This window comes from Eleginops maclovinus, chromosome 18 (genome assembly GCF_036324505.1).
Source record: "Eleginops maclovinus isolate JMC-PN-2008 ecotype Puerto Natales chromosome 18, JC_Emac_rtc_rv5, whole genome shotgun sequence".
NCBI classification, from domain to species: domain Eukaryota; kingdom Metazoa; phylum Chordata; class Actinopteri; order Perciformes; family Eleginopidae; genus Eleginops; species Eleginops maclovinus.
Window position 1 is genome coordinate 24,422,177 of NC_086366.1, and position 17,814 is coordinate 24,439,990.

General features: G+C 41.2%; 1 protein-coding gene across 1 annotated transcript in view; it reads right to left on the minus strand.

Annotated features, from left to right (window-relative positions):
* Window positions 1–17,814, minus strand: part of fat3a (FAT atypical cadherin 3a) — a 98,076-nt gene that overhangs the window by 3,907 nt on the left and 76,355 nt on the right. Inside the window, exons 17-26 of the mRNA XM_063907609.1 lie at window positions 14,295–14,438; window positions 13,130–13,327; window positions 11,548–12,349; window positions 9,419–9,553; window positions 9,134–9,288; window positions 8,160–8,408; window positions 7,292–7,538; window positions 6,299–6,452; window positions 4,791–5,491; window positions 4,428–4,541 (exon numbers count right to left, since the gene is read on the minus strand). Of these exons, the coding sequence (XP_063763679.1) occupies window positions 4,428–4,541; window positions 4,791–5,491; window positions 6,299–6,452; window positions 7,292–7,538; window positions 8,160–8,408; window positions 9,134–9,288; window positions 9,419–9,553; window positions 11,548–12,349; window positions 13,130–13,327; window positions 14,295–14,438 (2,899 nt within the window). The remainder of the gene's footprint in view (window positions 1–4,427; window positions 4,542–4,790; window positions 5,492–6,298; window positions 6,453–7,291; window positions 7,539–8,159; window positions 8,409–9,133; window positions 9,289–9,418; window positions 9,554–11,547; window positions 12,350–13,129; window positions 13,328–14,294; window positions 14,439–17,814) is intronic.

Sequence of the window (17,814 nt, forward strand, 5' to 3'; positions counted from 1 at the left end):
CGGCAGAATGAACAATAAAGTAATGAAAGGATATGGATTATTTTGAGATCGTACAGTTTGGTTCCCCCTCTAGCTTTAAGCTAAACCAAGCTGCAATATTGATCACATTTGGCAGAGCCCTTAGTAAGGGTTTACCCAATAGAAACTCAAAGTGTGGGAGTCTGAAATGGGTCCGTTGCTAATGTTTTTGTATTGAACACTTGAGCCAACAATTTACTGACATGGATGATGAATCTCATCACAGAGGTTCGTCAGAACAAAAGGATAATCTACCAAAAACTTTGCAGATTATTTAAAATGAGAACAAGTTCATTCAAGAGCAAAACAGGGTGAGTAAAGCAATGTCAAATCAAACAAGAAGACATCCATGCATCAAAGCGGAACACAAACCATGGGAAGAGGCTGTGAAAACTTCATCACGCAACAACTGGTACAGTAACATCACTGGGCTGGAGATAAAAACCAAACAAAGTAACATGGTGGATGCAGTGAGGTGAAAATGGCAGGCAATAAAATTGTCAGGAAGGGGGGGGGACTGCACTGGGCTGCTTATTCAGCACAGCACAATGAGTTGTTGGAGGGGGTCGGAAGTCACATCAAATTACAGATACGCACACAAACCTCCAACTCGGGAAGGGGATGAGCAGGGAAATGTACCAATGACAGAAATACGAAAGTACAGCGTGGTAATCACAGAGGTAGAGAAACAGAGCGGGTAGACAAAAAAATGGAGGTTTCAAGAGAAAATAACTTAGAGATAAAATAGTTATGATTCAAGATTAGATTTGATAGCTACACTATCTGTGGTCAGTGCCTGGCAGTCGATTGACAAAGTTGGCTTGAAGAAAGTGTTGTGATCTGCTGGTGTTGGGGCGAGGTGGATTTTGGCTTCTGGTACAGGTGTAGCTGAAGCGAATTTGATATTAACAAACAATGTACCCTTAGGGGTTTTATTGTGATCAAACAACACACGGAGGTTATAGCTCTAATGTGTTAGTTTTAAATTGTAATTGAAAAATGATTTCAGTACATGTTTACCAGCTAAATGCACTATTTGCCTTTAGCTGGCGAATAACTACATTTCTCAACACATTACTTTTGACCAATGACAGCAGAAGTGTGAAATCACTGGTAATAATGTGTATCACATCAACCGGTTGTACCTTTGTGTGAGTATTCAGGCTTGGCACAAGAACAAACAATTATTGAATTCTTTATATTTTGTATGCATGCTTCTTAACTATATTAAGCTATCTTTGGCTCTTTACTTGCTGAACAAATCACTCTGGAAGCTTGGTGACTTAGTAGCTACTTGCAGATGTAGTGCGGCTTTACCAACTGTGGCTAAGCTGGTAAATGGGCATCTACCAATCAGAGGGTCAGTGTTTTTTTCTCCTTGAATATAAGCGCTAAATTACATGTAATGTAATGAACTAATGTAACTTGGGACTTAATTGCTAACGTGCTAGAGCTAGACACTATAGTTCTGTTAGCTGGTCAGAAAATGTCAGCACTGTCAAGACAGTTGTCTATTGAATATCAACAAGCGGGAATTTTCGTTTTAAACTTCACCAAGTTCTCAGCTGTTGAAATGCTCCTCTGATTAGGCCGTGTGTTTATGAAAAGCATCATGATCTGGTTGCACTGCATCTACCAGACAAACTATCGTCAATGGAAGGCAAAGGTTGTTGTTTCTCACCTGGGGCTCGAGCATAGCTTCACACACCTGATCTGTTCTTATTTTTGAATAGTCGACTTTTAGAATGATGTTGGTCAAATAACTGGTAAATATAAGCATGTGTGCATGGAGCCAGTTAGTGTCTTTAGTGAGGATATTTTGATTTATAGGGATTCATAATTTAAGAAGTAGCCAAGAGTTTTCCTGGCTGAACTTTCACTCACTAACATTGGGTCAAGTTAGTTTAATGCTAAGGTGCAGCATCTGTTAGACATATATTTCTGGACCAATTATTGAATAACCGACCTGCAACTTCATCATAAAGCCCTGGTGTCATCAGGTCAAATAGCTACAAAAATTGATCCCAAAAAAGCATAATTGGTATTATTGGTATTTTGTGATTAATATTTTGTCTACCCGCTGCAGACAGATAGATAGATAGATAGATAGATAGATAGATAGATAGATAGATAGATAGATAGATAGATAGATAGATAGATAGATAGATAGATAGATAGATAGATAGATAGATAGGGGGGGGGGGGTAAAGGAAGGAAGAGGGTCTGGTAGTCACCTCTGTTGTAGGTTTGACCATGGTCCATTACTGACACTGTCAGGTAGAAGAACAACACAAGACAGAAGCCTTTAGCATTGGGTAGTGAGTGTGTGCTGTTCTAAATGTACTCTCACAGGGTGGAATATGACTAATGCTCTTAATGTTTTCTTTTTTGTATAGCACTTTGAATTGCCTTGTGTTGAAAGCTGCGATATAAATACATCTCCCTTGCCTCGCTTTGCATAAGGCTTAGGTGTTCTGTGGGAATAAAAGTCAGCCTGTCTAATGTAAGTTATTTTGTCATTTCTCACTTTAAATTCTCGAGTTTCAAGTTCTCTTAAAGTTGCAGGCCTGACTTACAGGGTCCTGATTATGTAATTGCCTCCCCACATTTCCTTATCTCTCATCCTCATTTGACCAAGTCAGAAACTCTTGCTGTGTCTCAATTTGGGCACTTTACCCAGTACACCACATGTCGTACACTGTGAACACTACATTTCATCCGTGTAGTGTTTCTTAAATCGCACACAGGTACCATGCCTTTAAGAAAGTGAAGACAAGTGTTGTTAGCTAGCATACAACACGTTACATAGCCAAGATGGCGATCATTGAGTGTTCCACACTGAACTTTTTGAGTGTTGATTAGTTTACCATCCAGATACACAATGTAGTGCACTGTATTTTGCCATAGCCACCATTGGGGCGTTCTAGGGATGTACAGCAAATCTAAGGTCCGAAACGTGCAAATTGAGACACAGCATATGACTTGTTGTTCTCTACCATTCATGTACAACTGTCATGATCTTTGAGCACTTTTCATTCCAACTAAACAGGATAGTGAAAAGGAGGAAATAATTTGTAGAATCACCTACTGAGGTGATCACTGGAATGTGGTTGCCACCACTGCTTTATAAAAGTATTAACTGAATGAGCGAACAGAAGAAAATCTAACCCTGAAGTAGGTCACACTAACTAACCCTGACTCGAGAATGTATGAGGAAGGAGAGCTAATTAATCTACAGTGTCCAACTGAATGATACAGTATGTTACACTCAGGGAGAGCATTTAAGAGTTACTGCAAATACCAGACTGGAAAAAGAGAAAAGTGAGAGGAGAGACACAAAGGGGATGAGACATGGTACCTTCACTTTCGATTGTGTCGACTGCATCATTGACCAGTCGAATGACCGTCACTATGGAGGCTTGTGGAGGGAAAAAAGGAGGAGATAAGTTTTGAAATACAGTTATCCAAAGTGAAAAAGGTTTCGTTATGGTGTTGCTTATGGCTGCCCGCTACTGCCAGTCCTTTCTGCAGAGAGTCACAGTCAAGACTTCTTGTCGAGATTTTGATATTCGGGGGAAATTTGCATATTTGCAACAGTTTAATGGGAACAAATATATCAGAAATTAATGCAAAAAAAAGAAAATTGACTTGTGAGAAAAAAACAATATGTAAGCACAAAACCAACAACACTACACTCTACTGCTTTCTTTCCTTTCAGCGCAGACACTTACTCATCTGGTACACCAGTCCGTCTTAAACAAGCAAAGCAATGAAAATGGGAACAATATTAATATGGCTGCAGCACAACTCAAATATTTAATCAGGGATGATTAAATATGTAAATAATGTCATCATTTTGGAAACCAAAACTATATATTATGATCATACTGAAACAATTAAATCAATGAATTTCATGGTTTGCAAATAAAATCAGCATGATGCAATGAAAATGACACCAAAAACACAGCTCCAGCACAAAGACCACCGCACTGCGAAGCAATGAAAGTCCCTTAGCTTCTTCGACAATGATTTCAGTGACTATAAAATCCTGAAGACATTTGAGAAAGCATTTGGAAACTTTTGGAATGCATTCCTGCATTATTTTACAGCAATTCAAAATTAATAATACATGCATACATACCTGACTAAATGGATTCAATCAATCACACAATTTCTTAACAGTTGCACATGATTGACAATATTTTGCTAATCTTCGCCTTACCCGTAGTTACAACCACAAAAAACAACCTGTATGATTTAAAGAACTACCTTGATAAATGATAGATAGAAAGCTATGCATATAATTGCAATACATTTCTTATTATACCTGAAAAATGACTATGAGAATTCTGATTATCCTTCAACTACCAATTTCTAAATTGTTGGGTAGTGCAGGTGGCGTGTCTTACCATTATCATCACAGGAGTCGGACTGGAAGGAGCTCAGGGATTGGACCTCTGAGTTGCTGCCTTTGTTGCTCCCTGAGAAACACGTTACTTCTTCTCCCATGTCAACCATTTTACCTATAGGGAGAGGTCAGGGGGTCAGGAGGGCCATATTCCAAAACAGTGGCAAAAAGTATTGGGTGCCTCTATTGTTGATCTTTGGTGTGTAGAATATGGGTCTGCAGTTTGATAACACTAACCCATCCCTAACCGTAGCACAAAATGACTTCAGAGAAGTACTGCATACAGCTATATACAGTATACCTCATTAACCTTGCAAACAGCACTTTTCACTTTGGCAGGAAGTAAAAACACACACAGACTCACACTCATCACTGTCCCATGGGCTCTTGCGTAGGGAATCGCAGTCTGAGCGGCAGGGTGACACTGGCGGCAGGTTGGGGGCCACACTGCACACCACGACCCCCCTCCTGGTGGTTCCCGACAGGATCCTTGGGGATTCCGGGTGAAAGGTGCTCATCTCCGTATGCTCCACACCGCGCCCGTCCACCATCTTCTCCAGCGTGGACCGCGGGTCCCCTTGGAAACAGGGCGTGTATGCCATGGGCCTCACAGGGACCTGTGGAGGTCCCATCATCCCGCCCACTCCCAACACGGTGGGCTCTGAGTACAGGTTGAGGGGGTCCCCTGGTGAGCAGTGAAGGGTCTTAAACTGAACACCGTTGGCCTTGTTGAGGAGCGCTGCAGTAGCCGGGTCCTGCACCAGAGACAGGTTGTTCCGCGAGTAATTCTTCTGAAAGACCTTCTTGCGGAAAGCGATGAAAAGGATGATGAGGGTGACGATGACAAAAAGCACCACGGCAATTCCGATCAGCTCTTCTTTACCGACCACGGTGTGACCGGCCTGCATGTCGGGGACGACGACGGGTCGCAGGCTGCAGCGCTGGCCCACAAAGCCCGCTGTGCAGTTGCAGTAGAAGGAACCATAGGTGTTGACGCAGACGCCACCATTCTCGCACTCCCCCTCCGGATTGCTGCGGTCACATTCGTTCACATCTTCCTCACACCTGCGGGAGAAGGATGGAGGAAATAGGGAAAAGGACTGGTGTGAATTTACAAGTAGAAATAACATCTGACTGATCCACTACCTGATCCCAAGAGTCAAATGCACTACGGATAGATTACAGAAGAAGTAGTCCCAATGCCAGCCCAATCCTCCTGCCAGCCCTTTGTCTTTAATATGATCAATCTGCTGTGACTGTGCCATTTGGCTTCCAACTAATTTATTTTGGACTTTGACGGTTAAGTGTTGTGTTTGAGGAAGATAAAAAAGCAGAAGGCAAAATGATGAGCTTTAATTCAGTGCTGCCTCTTTGTGGACAGGAACAGCAACTGCAGTCAATACATTTTTAGTTGTTTCCATTGACATTTTTTTAAATGTTATTACATATTGTAATAACCAACAAAACAATAAAATAGTAAACTTAAAGGTCCTTGAGTTGTCAGACAGACAGACAGACAGACAGACAGACAGACAGACAGACAGACAGACAGACAGACAGACAGACAGACAGACAGACAGACAGACAGACAGACAGACAGACAATTAAAAGTCTTTAAAAGATAAACTTCAATGATTTTTTTTTTGTAATTTAAAAATACAAAAATGTGTTTCTTTCACGCAGATAACCAAAAACATGTTTGACAACCATTGACCCTGAAATGAGTTGTGGTGATGTGGTGAAATGCTAACTAATTACCGGGTTTAGGGACTCATTCCTGCACCACTCTACGGAGAGACTGCTAGAGACGTGTAACACATTTATTTTTACAAGATTGTCAAAAGCTCTTAAGGAGTGTGTGTTTGGACTCACGTCAGGCCCTTGAAGCCTCTCCTGCAGCTGCAGAGGAAGGCGTTACCGATGGGTTTACACACTCCGCCGTTTTGACACGGGTTGGGAACACACGCCGTTATCTCCATCTCACAGCGCCCTCCGGTGTACTGGGGGTTACAGCTGCATGAGAACCCTGCACACACAGACAGGCAGGAGATACACTTCATCAAGAATGCAGAGCACCGACACACACCTTTGGGAAATCACACGAGGACATCCACACAGCACAATAAAGACATGCGTACACACATACAGATACACAAGGGACAGTCTCTGACACACAAATCACCAATACACACAAGACAACGCGGGGGAATTAACATTTTTATTGTGCGAACACAATACACCAGAGACACTAACCTTTCCACAGCGCTGTGTAAACGACATCAGTGGGCTGCGACAATTCCCAGGATGCTTTGCTCATTATGGTGTAAATGAGTAACATGTTGCGTGCGGAAGGTCTTACAGCAGTGTTCAGTGAGGCCTAGTGATTCTGTAGACCTCAACCATCACACACACTGCTCACACAGAAGCTGGTGCATTCACTTCACCCTCATGATTGTGGGTATTTCAACTGTCAGCAAGTGATCTCATCTATTCCACAAAAATCTCTTGAATATATGGGTTCATTCTTTGAGTCCCAAATGATGATTTAAAGGGGCCTCATTATGCTTTTGGGGGTTTTCCCTTTCCTGTAATGTGTTTTGTGTGCAGGTAAATGGTCTGCAAAAGATAAAATCCCCTAGTTCATGCCAGACGGAGTTTCTCTCCCCCTTGCCTTAAATGCCTCTATTAGACTCCTTTGTTTACTTCCGTAACATAGTGACATCCCCATGTAACACTCGTGCTTCTATTGACTACTCCTCCAACACATTCTACAGGATAGTCTGACATCTGACATCTCTAAGTGACATTTACCAAATATATTTTCAGGACCTCCAGTCTGAGGTAGCTGCATTTCCTGTTACTCACCACCAGAGGGAAGGTTGGTGCAGGTTGCTCCATTGCGGCAGGGCTGCTGCAGGCAGGCGTCAGGGTAGAGGATGCAGCCCAGCTTCAGCTCCGTCAGTCCCACCACCTCTGCGTATCGAGAGCGTTTGTTCTGCAGCGGCAGCTCGTTGTTATTCAGCATGACAGAGTCCAGGCAGCCCTGAAAACCTTCGAGCACCCGCGGGTCCTTCTGCGAGTCCATGAGGCTGCGAGAGTTGGGATGCTGCACCTGTGGATGGAAGGGTCAGAAATTAAGACATGAACTAACAGAGATAGTTTGCAAAAGACAATATTTACAGGTTTTCCTAAAAGTGAGTTCTGAGAATAAATTCAGAATTCTTAGATTAAACTGAGAAGTACGAGTGCCTAGTCAGTTTTAGCAATGGCTGTTTTTTATCACAAATAAAAGCTTCAGAAATTCACAAGTGGGGACTTTACTGATATAAGTCATAGGACAAAACATGTAAAACTCTTCAGCTTGTGTTTGGCACAGAGATTATTTCAGGCTGCTAACCAAAAACTTGTCAAAAAGCAAACAAGGTAACCAGAAGTGGAAAAATCCTGACTCATTTCCAGGTTTAAGGACTTATTCCTGCACCACATTATTGTTTTGCACCCAAATTTAACATTACACCTTGGAATAGACGGTGCGCAGTAACAGTATAGCGCAACAAAAATATTGGGCATTTTAGAAAAGAAGGTTACATTTTTAGCAAGCATTCTTTAAACCCGGATGCAGGATTAAGAGGCAGCGCTACGGTAAAAAAAAAACACGTCAAAAGCTTACCTGAGGATCCCACATGGCTACCATTGTGTTTTCATCTAAACCCTCTAAATATAATGGACTGACCAGTGCTCCGAAGTAGATGGTTCTGTCCGGAGCCAACGGTTGTATGAACGGTCCACGGCGTCGCTCAACGTAGCTGTCATCCAGGGCCAGGCTGCTGAAGTTCCGATTAAGCTCCAGTGCCACTGTGTGCCAGCTGCCATCGTTGATACGACGACCAGAGATGCCCAACATCTCGGGATTGTCCCCACCTCCACCTTCACCACCAGCACCGCCACAGGCCAGCTGGAACCACAGCTTCCCGTCCTCCAACTGCCCACACACATACACATACCAACATTAATGTCGGACAACATACAGTGTCTAATCAGGCAACATATTCAATGAAAACATACTTTATCAAACTCTACAAACAGTTCCAATCCCTTGTTAGGATCATTTTCATGGAAATTGTGTATACTAATATAATGATACACTACAGTGTTCATGTTCTGGAAAATAACGGACATTTCTGATTAATATTACACCAAAGCAGAAATGATCATAATATGGACATTTACAAATGTACAAGTGCCATATGTTTAAATAGTTAGAAGAACTGTTGTCGAACCAAACACATATTTTCCCAAAAATATAACTCACAATGTGAAGCGAGTTTTAATGTTTCACTGTTTGAGGGCTTCTTTCATTTTAATTCCTAAATCTCTTTTTGCCTCAGTAACAACAGGGTGTCTGAATTATCCTTCAAATGCATCTAATCATTACATCTAATAAGTATATTTATTATGTCCTAATGATTATTATAATTTAACTTCTATAAACATATATTAATGTTATCAAGGTGCATACAGTACCAACACATTAAAACATGTTTTCATTCATTTCCTTCAATCGGGTTGTGTTTAAGAAATATAAGACTGCCAGAGCATAGACCAACACTTTGTTGTGTGTGTGTGTGTGTGTGTGTGTGTGTGTGTGTGTGTGTGTGTGTGTGTGTGTGTGTGTGTGTGTGTGTGTGTGTGTTTGGGAGTTTGTACCTTGAGCACGGTGCAGGGCTCGGTGTGTGTGTACATGATGATTCCTTTGCTCTGCAGAGTTCTGATCCGGAGGCTGAGTTTCAGCTCCATCTGCAGCCGTTCAGACAGCCTGTACTTGATGTAGCTGTTACCTGAGAAACTCAGAGACGAATGGCCTGTACCCCCCCCCACACACACAGATTAAGTATATTTATATACATGACATTGTGTTATACATCGAAAATATTAACATAGACTTGAGGATTATTGGTATTTAGTCCCTTTTTTTTACTTGAACACACACACCTGCACACTCTCCCAGTTTGCCCGGTGGACACTGGCATGCATAGCGCCCTCTGGTGGCCTCCACTGTAACACACTGCATGTCTGCAGGACAGGGCTGCTCCTCACACTGTTCTGACAGGACGGCACAGCTGGCATCTGTACACACACACACACACACACACACACACACACACACACACACACACACACACACACACACACACACACACACACACACACACACACACACACACACACACACCATCAGAATACAATTCGGATTAAGAACTTAAAGCAAAATAAAGATTTAAAATTAAAAAAGATGTTTGATGGCGATATTAAAATCAGCACTTATGAACAAATGGAATAACAAACTGAGATTAATGTTGAACCATTTCCGGACCTGAACGCATTATTTAAGGTATATCCTTCAGGTATTCAGACCTTTTTTGCAGATTTACAAATCACTTTCCTTTCTGTATGACACATTGGATGGACACTGATATTACTACACAAAGTATTTCCTGTTTTAGTGTCAGTGACTCATATGGTGTCAAACCCCTTTCTGTATTATGTGCAAATATACAAATTAAAGCACTGAATGTGAGAGTTTGTTATTATGAAATGACTCTGTATTACATGATACATATTTTGTGGCTATAACTATATTACAACTATAATTCAATCATTACCACGTCATTACTATTTGCAATACACTATTCCATAATTATACTTGGAAGGAAATTTCATGACCCATTTTAGTGAAATATGCTTAAATTAAAAGTGGAATTCATGCAGAAAATGCAATTACATAACACGCAACGTGACCCATGAAAGTACGCTCGGGTTACACATGTTGCGGCATAGAACACATGCCAAGTTTCCATTTCATTCAGACAGGTTTACCGCTGTAGTGCAGTTCCTAATTGTCAAGTCAAATAAAGTAATGTAGGGATAATGTAAATGTAAACATAACATCTAACATCTTAAATCATAAAATGTCACATGTATTTTCTTCAGCCAAATGCCTTCCTTGACACAACACACACTGTGACTCTGACAACCAGAAGGCTCTACAGTCACCTCTGCATTCTGGTAGAAACAGCCCACCCTACCCTTCAACAACTTAGCTCTCTATAGACTTTGAAACTCTTTAACGCTTTTTGTATCCTTATGATGCTGCTGCTACTTGTAAGAAGGCAATCAGAGCCATGGGTGTAGCTTGCTAGCATTGGCGCTAGCTTGGCTATGCCCATCAGTCACATGATGATTGTCTTTCCCCAAAGACTCCCTTTCCTTTCGCCTGTTCATAGCACTGAGGCTCATGCAGCCTGAGGAAGCTTAAATAACCTTTCATGATGTATTCATACAAACCCCCCTGCAGATTTGATCTTATGCTAACTGCAGTGCTTTGCATTCACGTTGGGCTAGCCCCTGTACGTCTGCTTTTAGAACGTAATGCCTTGCAATGATCATTCTGCAAACCTAAAGCACGCAGTACGTTTTTACCGACATATGCTAATTGGTAACTGTGAATTCACCACTGCATTTGGTATACACAATTAAAACAGTAGCAATTTTAAGGATATCAAAAACAATTACTTAAAGCAATGATCACTTCTAAAGTATTTCCCCCAGTTTTTAGGCCTAACCTCTACAGTGTTTGTTCTGTCTTATCTGCCCTGCTGCTATTACAGCAGCTAACCAGCTAAATAGGTAATGCTGTTCCTTTTTTTTTTTTAAATGGGTAAAATCATGACCTTCTTGGTTGAAATAATTACTTAAATGAATGAAAAACAAAAGGACATCAAACAGAGGAACAGCAAACCATGCACAGGAAATGTGGACCCATCCTAGTTGACAGCGAGTATAGTTGAGACAACAGTGTCTTGATTGCTGAGTAATTGGCCTTTAGTTCAGTAGTTTGTCGACTACTGTGCTAGATGACTGCCCGCGCTTACCACTGTCCTGACACCTGGCTGACACCTGCCACAGTCAGTCATCACACTCTCTGCAACCCATTGACTTGCCTCTTTTGTTAAGGTCGCAACATTAAGACTGTGAGGGGCTAATGGGAAATAATGTTGGAAGCCAAACAACAGACTGTTTACAAATCACAGATTCTAATTTTAACACATCATCTCACTTACCGTTGCACGTGCAGCGTGAGGTCCGGTGGAAGCGTGGTGAAACAAAGCTGACCCGCGGCGTGCTGTATGTAGCCAGGCTGTGTGAGTCCAGGATGATGCTCTGTTCGCACTGCGCACCGCGACACTCTAGCCCAGAGCAGTTCTTATCCAGGATAGCCGACACTCTGAGGACCCCCTCCAGCTGCCGACGTGATGCACTAAGTTTCTGGGTAAGGTATGCTGCCTTGTAGTACCCGCCTGCTGCTGTTTCCACAGCAACAAGCATGTCCAGCTGTTGGGTCCCTCCGACAGGCTGCAGGCTGAGCAAGTGCAGCTTGTCCTGCTGCTGCGATGCGGCGGCCTGCTGCAGGACCTTCAACACGCTCTTCAGGTGCAGCGCCACAAAGTCCTGTGGGGACACACTCTCAAAGCGCACTGTCACCGCCTCACGCAGCATCTCTGGTGTCGCCTGCTCCACGTGCACGTTCACGGGCACAGGCACAGCGAAGCGGCCGTCACTTACGCTGGCATTGAGGGTGTACCTGCCTGCATCCAAGCCACCCAGGGCAATGATCTTGCCGTCACGAGGGCTGATCTTAAAGAGACTGCGCTGGGCTGGGGGGGCATGGCCAAAAGTCAGAGCATCGTAAGGGTCAGCGTCGGTGGCGTGCAGCTGGCCAATCACACCACCGGGAAACTCGTCCTCCATAGTGACTATATGAACTTCCAGGGGCAACGCTACTGGCCGGTGAAGGCTCTCCTCAATCACCCTGACTGTCAGCATGGAGGAGGAGGACAGGCGAGGCTTCCCCGAGTCTGTTACCTAAGAGGAGACGGATGAACCAAGGAAGGAAAAGAAATTAGATAAGGAAATGAATCAAGAACACAGGAGAAATGTCTTGGTAACATGACTATTTGTTGACATCTTTTCTCTACATTCTTGGAACTCGAATTTCCCCATGGGGATTAAAAAAGGTACATCTTATCTTATCTTCACATCACACCGATAAATTACCTGTAACCACAAGCCAATCCCATTGGGCAAGAGGCCACTGATGGACAGGTCACTAATCAGTTCACACAGAGACAATCTGTCACCTCACATTCACACCTACACGCAATTCAGAGTCAGCAATGAACCTATTGTAATCTGCATGCCTTAACTCTTTGAATTTGAATAAAAAACACACACAGGTTTGGAACGCTCTTGCTGTGAGGCGACGTGCTTACATCGTGCCACCCTTCACATCTCATTCACACAGTTAGAAAGAGCATTAATGCAGATCACAGCACTCATTTGCAGAGGCGGATCGACAAGTTAAAAGTACTCTGTTAAATGCACTGTACATTTAATTTAATGTAGCATAGATTTTAATCTAGCTTGAGTAGATTATTTAAACTATTACTACTATTATAACCAAGGTCTGAAGAAGCTCCTCAGCCAGCCATGACTGCCTATAAACTGACAGAGTAGTGTGTCTTTTATGTCAATGCTTATAGGTTTAACACAGGTGATAGGGTTAGTGAATACACCTGTATTTAAGAGGCTAAAAACCTATCCTATTTATTTTAAATCCACCACTAAACAGCAGTTTGTCTCCACCTGAATCAGTATCACATATTCCGTTGCCAGGTCCCTCCTGAAGACCTGATTGGCCAACAGCGTTCCATCTTTCTCCAGCACAAACTCTCCGCCTTCGTTTCCTGACAGGATGCGGAAGTCGAAGGGTGGGCCGTTGTGGGAGGAGTCCTGATCGATGACAGACAGCTGCAATATGCTGGTGCTGATTGGCTTGTTCTCCTGGGGAAGGAAACACACTATTGAAAACCTACCTGTTTGGGGATATGTTATGCATGCTCACAATATGGTGACTGTTTGAGTATGATGACGTATTTTAGAGATCTGAATATTAATTTCATTTTCAGTGCCTTAAAAAAAAGCCACAGATGTTTGCTCCTGGATATAAATCTGAGACATTGGGTTTGGGAATTTACCCTGCCCATCCAGGGGTGTTGTAAAGATGTTTAGTTCAGTCAGTCCCCTCCAAAAATACCCCTTAAACTGCAGCTTAGCACACAATCATTGTCCAGGAAAACGAACCTTTTTTTGTGTAAGTGTAAGACGCCCTATTATGCTTATTTTTTTTTTTTTGCCGTTGCAGACAGGGTTTTTGTTCCCCCCATCTGCAACGGCTGAAATCCCATAATCCAGAGGAAAATTCAAAAATAATACCGATGTCATGTCGTATTGGTAAAACAGAGTATTATTATGTATTTTTTTTATGTATTAAGTGTCAAACAATATTATTGTTTATTGTTTATATATTATTATAACAATATATTCAATAATAATAATAATAATAACAATCATCATAATAATAATTAATCATAAGTGTCTGAAAAGGAGCAGGAGGATACAAATGCTAATTCATTCCCACCCCTTACTTAACGGCATTGATTGTTTTATTTGGTAACATAATGACATATAATGTAACACTTGTGCTTCTATTGGCTAGCGTTCCAACCCATTGTACACTAAAGGGGCGGGACATTTCCGACACATCTTTAAGCAGCTGACCAATTACAACAGAGCTGGCCAGCTAACCAACCAGAGCAGTGGGCTCTGGTTTCAGACAGAGGGTGAAAAGAGCTTTTTGAACATTAAAGCATGGAGACATGTCACAGTAGAGGCACATAATACAAATATAAACCTGAAATCAGCACAACATGACTCCTTTAACTGAATATCATGTCAGAGGGAGGTGTACCTGTATGACAGTAGTGAGGTTGGCTGGGGAGAAGGTGGGCGGGTTGTCATTGATGTCAGAGATGTCTATGTTGACCATCACGGTCGAGGACATGGGTGGGATTCCACTATCCAGAGCTCTGATGGCCAACGAGTAGCTCGGAACCTCGAAGGAAAAAACACAATGGCAGATATAAATATATCTAAAAACCTGAATATTATGAACACAGCACCTGTGATGTCACACGTAAGACTGAAGAAATGTTTGGGGAAATCAAGATTTCTGGGCTGGATACAAATATAACAACCATCACAGTCGCTGTTCATTTTTGAAGAAATTCCCACCAAGGCTAGGTGGATGTTCTTATTCATTCCATAACACATTGAAAAAAGGCTGAGCATCAACAGGAAGATTATTTTACTATTTTTACAGCCTGGTGAAAATGTACATTTTGTCCTCAGGGTGGCAATAGATGATAGGCAAAGGTTTGTTCAAATATAAAAGGTATAAATGTGCTCTTGACATCTTCTCATAGTTTTCCTTTTACATTGTTGTAGTGGATAAAATGCCCTAGTAGTTTTCTTTGACGGTGGATCCTAAATTTAGACCCTAACCCCTTGTAATATTGGTCCAAACTGGATTTTTTTCAAGTTGCCCCTCTGTTCTTATAATAGGCCAAAAAATCCAGCATCAATTTTGGCTTACTTTCATTATTTTGTCAATTAATTTATCAGTTCTTATAACATTGTATTAGCTGTTAGCTCTGACATTTGGTAAGCTAGCTTTTTCTTACTTGCCTGATTAGATAGTGAAAGTATACCAGGGAATAAAATCTGCAATTTAGCTCAAAGTTGTGATCATATTTGCTCAGGGATAATAGGATACAGAAAATATAGATTGACATAAGTTAATAGTAACAGATGCTAATCAAAAATGACTTTTCATCGCCAGTCTACAATCACTCAATCGCTAAGTGTCAGACAAAATGACTCTGAGTGGCAGAGAGGAGGCTTCCTGATTGGTTCGCTGCCTTTGATCCTTCCAAAGCGCTCTGACATGACTCACTGGATCAAAGCTTTCATATTATAGAAGTGCTTTTTTGATATGGTTGTCTGAAGGAAGGCTGAGAGGTTCCCACACCTAGTTACCCTGGCATGCTGCTCAGTCTTCCCTTAGCTCGCAGCAGGACATTTCTTCCATTTTTCCATATTGCTATATAGAAAAGAGTTAATGAAGCACACTAAAAAGAAATGCAAACGCAGCAGCAAAATAATATCCCGCTGCCTGAGACATGTGAGAAAAAAACTTTAGTAAACAACTGTGACCTGCTTTGCAGAGAGACAAGGGAGGGGGAGTAAAAAAAAGGAAATGAAACCACATGTAAACACCCATATAAGTTTGAATGCACACACACATGGACGGACACATCAGCATTGCACACAGAGGAAGCTGCTGCGCTCTGTGTGATAAACCCAAACACACTTTCATCAGCCTAAAGCTTTGATCCTCAACACTTGCCTGCACCCTCTTACTGGGTGCGCTCATGGGCCGCACTCTTGAATTCTTTATGATAGCAATGTGAACATTTCTGAAGTTTTGTGGAGGAGAAGGAGACGAGGCAAGATGAATGAGAAAAGAAAAAGAGTGGGGAAAGAGCTCATAAGAGAGCAGGGTGTGTGGGGGGCAGGCAAGCAGGAGGGTTCGTGCTTTCCATCTTTTTTCCTGCTGCAAATTAAAGAGCTCATATTCAGAGCTGCTTTTCTGCATGCGTTTCCTGTTGAAGAGTGATTAGTCGCCATCTGGTCAGGGATCCTTCTCGCAGCAAAACATCTCCCAGTGAGCCCATCAGCTGCCAACAGGCTCCTTCTTTACATCAAAGATGGCTGCCGTATAGCTGACTTGGGTAGAGATGGGGGCCAGTGATGGAAAACCACCAGACTCAGGGACAGTTTTATTCCACCAGCCAAAAGACTGCTAAACTCCTGAGGTCTTCATATGTTTACAGCTCACTTTTTTTTTGACAATAAGCATTATTGTGTTCCATTGTAAAGTTTAACATTGTGTTTTATCTTATTCTGTATAAAGTTAACGTATTTACTTCCAAATTGGTCATTCACAACATTCCCTGGCACTTCTCTAACTTATTTTTCACTGTTGTATGTCTTAAATATATATTTATGTTGCATTGAGTAGCCTGAGATTAAGGATTTATATTGCAAAACTACACTGTAGCTATCCTGAATATGAGAATTAAGACTTCAAACCTTTGAATATATTTAGGTACATTAACTCAGGTAGTTTACTGAAGTATATTTTTGAGATACTTGTACTTTACTTGAGCATTTGCATTTTATGCCACTTGCATACTTCTACTACCACTTGCATACTTCTACTACTACTACTACTTCAATTTGGTAGAAAATATATATATATATTTCTTTACTAGACTGCATCTATTTGACAAGAATAGTAAATTACTCTGCAGCTCAACACAATAAATGTGTTTTAATGAGCGATTATAATGGATTCTAGATTGGATTGAGATTCCCTGGCAGTGTAAAAAAGTACTTAAAGTTAATCAAAATTCAAAATGCATACATCATTATAATAATATGATAAAATACAAATAATTCCAAAAAATACTTTTAGTTTTGGTCTTTTAAGTATAATTTGATGATTATACATCTATGCTTTTACCAAAGTAACATTTGAATGCCATACTTACTTCTAACAGAGTTTCTCTACAGTGGGGTATTATTACTTTTACTTAGGTTAAGGCTAGTGGTCCATTTACTGTGGATCAATCCCCACTGCAGAGACTGGGGTTCAAATCCCAGACCGGTACCATTAACGTGTGATGTTCTCATCTCACCATTTCAATAAATAAATAAATGGCTGAAAGTAGGAGATCATAGCAGCGTTTCTTCGAGGAGCTGTTCGTCTTATAATATTAGGACTGTGCCAATTAACCAGAAACATGAGGCTTGAGATAATAATCTGTTGAATAAAACAGAATAAGTTGCTAGGTATTGAGTGGATATTTAGCTTGCTAGGAGCTGAAATAGTTCATGAAAAGTGTGATTGTTAATCCAGGAGCACTGCAACCATTTCTTTATACATTAAAGTCCTCTAGTTCCAGTTCCAGGTTGATAAACTATACATATTTGATTATAAGCCAAGCAAATAATCCTATTTCTTTTCAAATAAATGTCTTATCAGCTTTCTGGCTTCAAATGACATCTAATAAATGCTTAAAAAAAGAGAGAAGAAAGAGAAAAGAGAAACTCAGGTGTAAACACGCTTATGTTGCCTCTGACTGTGTACATTTGATATTTTACATTAAATATACAAACAAATATGAGAATTAGTTAAAGTGTGGACACCCATTCCTTAAATGCCAAAACACATAGCCAGGTTGAAATGGGTTAGAAAACCTAAATCATGTTAAAATTCAAAATGTCGTAGAAAAATAAATGATTCATATATAAATAAATAATATTAACTTAAGTGATAGCAAACTAATACAAGTACATGAATTTAA